This window comes from Alligator sinensis, unplaced genomic scaffold (genome assembly GCF_000455745.1).
Source record: "Alligator sinensis unplaced genomic scaffold, ASM45574v1 scaffold219_1, whole genome shotgun sequence".
In the NCBI taxonomy this organism is placed as follows: domain Eukaryota; kingdom Metazoa; phylum Chordata; order Crocodylia; family Alligatoridae; genus Alligator; species Alligator sinensis.
In genome coordinates this window covers 2,728,457-2,735,784 of record NW_005841866.1, presented here as the reverse complement: position 1 = coordinate 2,735,784, position 7,328 = coordinate 2,728,457, and the positions used below count along the sequence as shown (strand labels likewise).

The window sequence follows — 7,328 nt, the reverse complement described above, 5'->3', positions numbered from 1 at the left end:
CTGAACACAACTGCTGACATTCTGGAGCTGGATGTGGAAGTAAGCTGTTCATTATGGATCTTCTCTGGGGGGCAGCAGCACAGTTGCATTTGTACAGCTGTATAAGCTTTCTTGCTCTGGCCTAATTAACATTTTTGACAATTAATGCAAAGGAGGATGTTACTACAAAATAATGGAGAAAGTTCAGCCATACCGGGGGGGCCAGCTATTTCCATGATGTCATACAGGTCCAAAGCTGAAGTCATAAGTGTTTGGCACAGCTGCAGGATTCTGCCTTCCTGGAGGCTTTTGCAGCACAGGGGCTTATCAGAGAAATTTTCTGGTAGACCTGTTATCCACAGAACTGTGTCAATAGCCTTAATGGTAAATAACCAGATGGACATGGAGATTCAGTTTTTCTTACACCAAAGGTAGCCTCATCAAATCAGGAGTTATTTACATAGGTGGCACTGTGAAAAGGAAGGCTTCTGCTGAAGTTTCTTTGGCCGTTGAGAAGATTTTGCCAACACTGGAAACAAGGAATCATCATAAAATGCATGTTGGAAAGTTGGTTTTTTTCCCCGTTTTTAATTACCTGATCATAAATTCCTGAACCTCTGTCGCAAAGGAAACCCACAGAGTAGTTATTTGGGAACAGTTAACTGCGGAGAAGCAGTGGGAGCCCTTCGGAGCCTCTCATTCAGTGGGGCCAGCATATCAACATTTGTATTTGGGGAATTGCAGCCATTCTACAGGAATCTTAAAAAAAAAAATCCTTAAAATCTATTATTAAAAACAGTGTCCTAAATGAACTGTCTTGTATTTTTGATCTTGGGTATTTTGTTTTAAAAAGTTGGGAATTAAAATGTCTTTTCATTGTGTAGAATTTCAAGTAAAATTTTTGAGCCTTAATTGTGAAAAATGATTGATTCTGTGGGAAGTCTCAGCTGTCCCTAAAGACTGAATTACATCAAATTTCTTACCTCTTTAACTCTGAAGTAATTATACAAGTTTGGATTTCATATTTAAGTAATGTTAAATGTTTAATGTTAAAATCAGATATTTTTAATGTCAAACAAGTATTGAGAGTTTCTACCTTGCTGATATGTAACCCTGTAACGTTAGCCCATGCTTGTGTGAGATTTTCTGTGACAAGATAAAATGTTGTCACTTTTCTTCATATTCCTCTTGTTGAGGGGAACAGGGTAAGGAAAAGAGGCTGCAAAGGCAACCTACAGATACTGCTGAAAATACAAGCCACTTATACCAGGCTGCAGCTGATAAGCATCGTTCTCATGCTGATAGATGTCAGTGCAATTATTGGACATAACTATGAAAGATGTCCAGGGACCTGGAAATAATTAGTCATTTTGCTAATAATGCATTTTAGCTTCACATAAGAACCTAATCCTTTGATGAAGATGTAGATTAGGTAAGGAGTAGGTATGATTAATTTAGGCAGCCTTGAAGCCAAGGTGTTTGATGTGCTGCATTGTGACCCCTGCTTTGACAAATGTCTCATACTTCATTAGTGTAGGATGTGCTGCCTATGGAACAGAGTTGACAACAATTTTACACCTACAGGGAATTGGAGATGTGGCCTCAGTGAGGCTAGGGGAGAAATACTTTATTAGCAGTGAGTCTAATAATTAATGGAACCTGGATTATCTATGTCAAATATACTCTGTGCATTTTGACCAGAAGTGAGGAGGACTGTTAATTATCTGACGTACATAATAGCAAATGCATAATATTTGCCATCTTATTTTTTGAATGCCTTATTCAGAAGTCAGATTTGGAGAGAGGAGTGATTGATCTCTATTCCTGCCCTGTCCACAATCCCATAAGAGCCCATTGTTTCTGCAGTGCTAAAAAGCACTAATAATACCTAGTCACACTTAAATCGCCATGCTTCATCTACAGAATTAACTCCTCATTGTGGTGAGCGGAGCCAGATCACATCTCGGCTGTAGTGTGGGGCTGTCAGCAGGTCAATGTCAGTGCATCAAGATATGGAAGAGCTAGTGTAAATGCTAGAAATTAAAATTGGATTTTAATTTTAAAACCTAAAGTTTTTGCTCTTCAGAAACTTGAGGGGCCACCAGAGAAAAGTGGCTGTGTCCTACCACTGTCTATTGGTATGGTCCCCTGCCTTCGTGTGCTTTGTTGTTTTGCTAGGTGTCTTCAGGAACGTTTTTATCTTGTTACACTGGTGTTGTCCTTGATTAGTATTCAGGAAGTTCTAGTGACATGTCTATAGGACACACTCCCCCTTCCTGCCTGGGCTCTCCTAATCTTGTGACTTTTACTTTCTTCTCTTTTAGTCTGTTGATGTTGACTGGCCTCCAGCCCTGGATAATTAAGAGTCTTTCAAGTTGAGAAGAGGAACTGGTTATAGCCTGAACTGTGTACAGTACAGTAATTTGCTTATCCATTGCAGAGTATTTTTTTGAACAATTGGATCATGTTGATCCAATAACTTTTAGCATGGTTCTTTACAAAATGCTGTATTGATACAAGTGAATATGTTTTTTGTTTTTTAAAGATTTTACTTAGAAGTGCATGTCATAGAATACATGTACCAATGATGTACTTTGCAAGGTATACCAAATACAAATTTCTGAATACTGTTTAAAACCTGTTGGTTGAAAAATAAAAGTAGTACTCTTCCTGAAATTAGAAAGAAAAATAAACATATTTTTATATTGGATGCTATCATCATCTTTCTAGGTATCTTTATCAGAGTCAGATCAACTGTTTATAAGCCCAGTTATCAACATTTTTTAAAGGCTATTCACTTTTTCAGGATTGGACCCTGAGAAAACCATTGTTAATAAGGGACAGCTTGTGAAATCAGTCTGTCTGCTCCTGAAATTAAGGTATTGTTCAATATATACAGGGGGCAATAAAATCTGTCTGAATATGTTTCAATAGATGTCTTTATTAGAACTGGTGACATTTTTCCCCAAGGAAGAATGTTGATTTTTTAAGTGAAGAGAGAAAAAAAACCATGAGAATTTTTGGCAAAAAACTGTTTTTAAAACTGGGTATTTCTACTCAGTTTCTAATTGCAGCATGGGGGAATTCCTGGCTGTGGAGTGGGAGCATGGTTCTCTAGCTCCACTGGTTAGGGTTCCCAGCTGTCATGAGGAGACTTTTTCAGGTCCAGTGTACACTTAAATGTTTTTGTTTTGTTTCCCACAAAGTGAAATGGCATCAGCAGGAAAGAGGGAAGGCCCATTCCCCATTCTCCAAAGTGAGCGCATAGGGCCCTCTCCAGGAAGCTGGAAGATTTGAGTTCAGATGCTCCCTGGCAGCAGATGGAGTCAAGCTTGGGTCTGCCATACTCCAGCCCAGTGTCCTACCCATGAGGCTTTTGGATAACAGAGCTAGTTACCACCATCTTTTTTTGTGTTTTGGGCTCAGAGTGTGCCTGTCCCCACACAGCCTTGCCTGACAAAAGTGGCATTTGTGAATCCTGAGGCTTCAACATGAGAGTGCTGAGCGTGCTGACTACTGTCAAGATTTAGGTAATTCTGCATCAACCCAGCAGCACAAACTTGGTAACTAAGGGGGCGTCACTGGCAGAAACTCGAGAGACTTTTAGGTGTCTAAACTCTTGTGAATGTAGTCCTTGAATCCTTTCAGTGCTGCAGACTTGGTGGATGTTACCAGTGGGGAAACAGCAAGAGATTCATTTAGATCTACTTTTGCTGTACCTACAGTATGTAGAAGCATACTCAGAATTCTCCACATAACTTGATCAGGACTCTGCTCTCCCTCCTTCCTTTCAGATGTAGGCATAAAAATGTCCTTTCATGTTGCAAACCAAATAGAAAATTAAATTACATGTGGCCTTGATAAAATCATGAATAAATAATTGGCCAGTCTGTTTATTTTAGTGATGGGCAAATGCTTTATGGATTTGTTTCTTCTCATATGAAGCACTGAGGAATGCTGATTTCAGTTGGGAGGAATTAAGGGAATTTGGAATAATTAAAAGAGGCTTTTGAGAAATGTGTCAGGTGTTGGGCAAGACACGTTGTGCTTTGTCTGGAGCAGGGAAGAATAGTGCAGTGTTGGGATAGAAATAAAGGTCATTTTTATACTGGGCTTTAAATGTCAGGATTCCATGATGAAGCAGCTCCATTGCAAATGGAGGGCCAGTCCTCAGCTGCTGTATAGCAGGCTAACTCTAACTTGAGTAGGGCTCTGAAGTGCTACTTTGCTATTTGGAGCAGATCTTTCACTCTGCCCTGGATTGGTGGTCAAAGCTGTGTTTAAGGGTATAGATAGCTGTAACAGTTGCATGGATTTCAAAGGATGCAGATTTACACTGTGATACAAGTGTAGCAGAACTGTTGCCACTTGAACCCTGTTTCTCATTAGCAGGGCTCTGGGGTTTCCGTTTCCCACAGAAAAACACTGATTTCCCCCTTTACAGGAGAAAAACACAGATTTTCCCCTGTGAAGCAGGAGACAGTGGGTTTCCCCTTGCAGGCTGGCAAAGTTTCAGCTGGCAAGTAGCTACTTGGGGCTGTGGGGAACAGGAGAGACAATCAGAGGCAAGGGCGCCACATACACGTGTGTGTGACACAGCTGGCAATACAGCCAGGCAGGGTGGTGGGAGCAGCCCCAACAGCTGGATACAGGTAAGTCTATGGGTGGGGGCGGGATTGAAGGGCTAGGGCTTGGGGACTGTCTGGAAGGAAGGGGGCAAATCTCCCCTACACCACAGCCCATGCCTCACAGATGGCATCCAGATTACTATTGCTCCTTGGTTTCTGGCCAGAGCAAACTCAGATCATTATTGGCCTCTTACATACTCTCAGTCACTCCACCCCCTCTCACAGGGGCCTCTAGCATACCACACATTACTGGGCTATTCTCTACTGCTCTTGCTCCCCTTGAGCGATCCCTTTGGGCCTTCAGGCTTCTCTACTCACACTAGCATTACACACAAAGCAACTTTGGGTTGCTCAAGCTCACCTACTCTATGTGGCATTTCCTTCTGCTGAACGCTGGGCTGCTTCTGCCACAAGCCCCTCACCAGGTAACTTGTTCCTAGTCTCACTCTTGGGGTTGACCCATGTACTGTCCTTCAAGCTTCCCTTGCAGCCCTACTCAGTACACTCTGGTGCAGCCCTTTACGGTGCCTGCAGCATCCCTACTCTGCACCACCCATGCACAGTCCTTCAAGTGCCCTTCTGCACCCTACTCTGCATGGGGCCTCACAACAAAACTACCTCCACTGAGGCCTCCAGGGTCTGTCACCCCTGCTGGGCTTAGGTGCCTCTTTATTAGCAGGCCTGGTCCCTACTGCTCTCCACACTCACCTACCAGATGGTGGGTAACTGGTCTGGTATGTCTTGGGGGCTGTCCTGCCACAGACAGTCCTGCCAGGCCCCTCTTCTCTCTCGCAGCTGGGCTCTAAAATGTCCGCCTTCATCAAGCACCTGCTGGCTGCCTGCTCTCAGCCCTTAAATTGCTCACACCATCCCTGCCTTGTTGCTGCAGACCACTGTCCTGTGAGTTCACATGGGGCTAGGTGGGGTGAGGGGCAGCTGGGGGGCCCCACTGGCAAGGCAGGGAGCTGCAGGTCATGAGTGAGGAGTACCAGCAGAGCTGGGGAAGGAGGGATGGCAGGTTGGGAGTGAGGGGCACCAGCAGGGCTGGCTTGGGAGTGATGGGCAACGGTATGGCCAGGGGCAGGGCACCAGCATATCAGGGCTGCTCAGCGCCACAAAGCAGTGGGGGACACAGCCACAGCTGGACCTGCATCCTGGTGAGTGAAGGGGGCAGAGAAGCTCTGATTTTAATGGTATAAAAACCAAAATCAAATGCCAAGATATATGGATATTTACAATTTATTCAAATATAATAAAAGGCTTAGTCTGTCTGTCCATAATGCTTTTGAGCAACTGTACATGCACCACTGAGAGGGCAGCTAGCAATTGGCTGCATGGGCCCAAGTTTGTGCTGCTGCCAGCAAAGTTTGTGGCAGCGGTGAACACTTCCTGGCCGCCCAAGCAGCAGGGCTTCCCCCCGCCTCCCTGCCTGAGGGCAAATGGGGGGGAATCACAGTGGTGGTGCCCCCCCTGCCCCAATGCCCCCCCGAACAGGTGGGTAGAGGGGCTGGACCTAGAGCACCGGGGAGGCAGGTAGAGCAGACCCAGAGTGTTTGGGGGGGGTGGCATGGGGCTGGGTGTGGGGCTCCTGCCCTGCCAGCCCCCCCATAATTCTTAATGGACAACTTGCTAGTTTTATTATAGTGATTGAGGCACTGATAGGTTTCCAAATTGCTTAAAAATATGTAAAATGATCAATAAAACATTGCATTCAACTGATACCTGTATATATAGTGGTAGTGGGGTTTCATTTTAACCACAGAAAAATGCAGATTTTGGGGGCTTTTTAAACAGAGAAAGCAGGACCACTGCTCATTAGGGACAAAATTAGAGCACCTCTGCATCACTGCAGGCTTGTGCTGATGCAGTCAGATTGTAGCAGCTGCTGTGTCTTCCTGAGCAGCAGCATTCCTTCCCCTTTTCAAGTGGTTAAAAGGTCTGTTCATCCATAGGCTAAGAAGTATGTCTCACCAGAGCTGTACTAGCTGCCCTCTCCTCCACTCCCCTATCTCTGACCTGTAAACATAGGTGGAGTTACTCAAAAGTAGGTTCCTGTTTGTTTCTACAATCACAGGAGCATGATTCAGACTGAAGCGTGTTTTTGGTTTTAATCTATTCTAGAGGTACTATGGCCAAAAGATTTCAGCAGCACTTAACTTAGATAATCATCTGTTTGAACAGCTGCAAATGCTAAAAAGGAGGCAAAGTGAATCATGCATAACTTAAGACCAAACTTTGGAGGAAAAAAACCCAAAAACAAAGCAGAAGAGAAGCCCAGGTTCATAACCTCCCGATTTCTTTAAAGGACCGGTGGCCATGAGTTAATGAAGATTGCTAAATTCTATTAGCTACCACAGGGCTGTCCAACTTGTGGATAGCAGCCGGTCACAAATTCCCAGGCCGTATGAGAATAGCTCTCCTGGGGTCCTCCTCGCTGCACAGGGAGCCTGTCCCTGCTCTTACCACACAGGCAGCTCAGCTCCTCTCCTGGCCATGCACAAAGCCCAATTCTAGTCACACATGCAGCTTGGCCCTCCTGCCCCCAGCGGTGTACAAAGGGCAGGCAGTACAGACCCTCCCCTTATACCACCCCACCCCCAGGTGTGAGGAGGGAAGCAGAAGCTCAAAGAGAGTGGGAGCTGGGAGTCCTCAGCTGTAATAGCAGTGATGGGAATAGTGGCTGGCTGGGAGCCTGCAGGGACTGCAAGTTAGCCCCTTGCA

The 7,328-nt window shown here is 44.8% G+C and overlaps 1 protein-coding gene across 1 annotated transcript in view; it reads left to right on the top strand.

The window, feature by feature from the left end:
- PUS10 (pseudouridylate synthase 10) overlaps window positions 1-2,689 on the top strand; it is a 62,167-nt gene extending 59,478 nt beyond the window's left edge. The window contains exons 17-18 of the mRNA XM_006016742.3: window positions 1-39; window positions 2,304-2,689. The exon at window positions 1-39 is cut by the window's left edge and continues 82 nt beyond it. Of these exons, the coding sequence (XP_006016804.1) occupies window positions 1-39; window positions 2,304-2,342 (78 nt within the window). The 3' untranslated portion in view covers window positions 2,343-2,689. The remainder of the gene's footprint in view (window positions 40-2,303) is intronic.
- The last annotated feature ends 4,639 nt before the right edge of the window (window positions 2,690-7,328 follow it).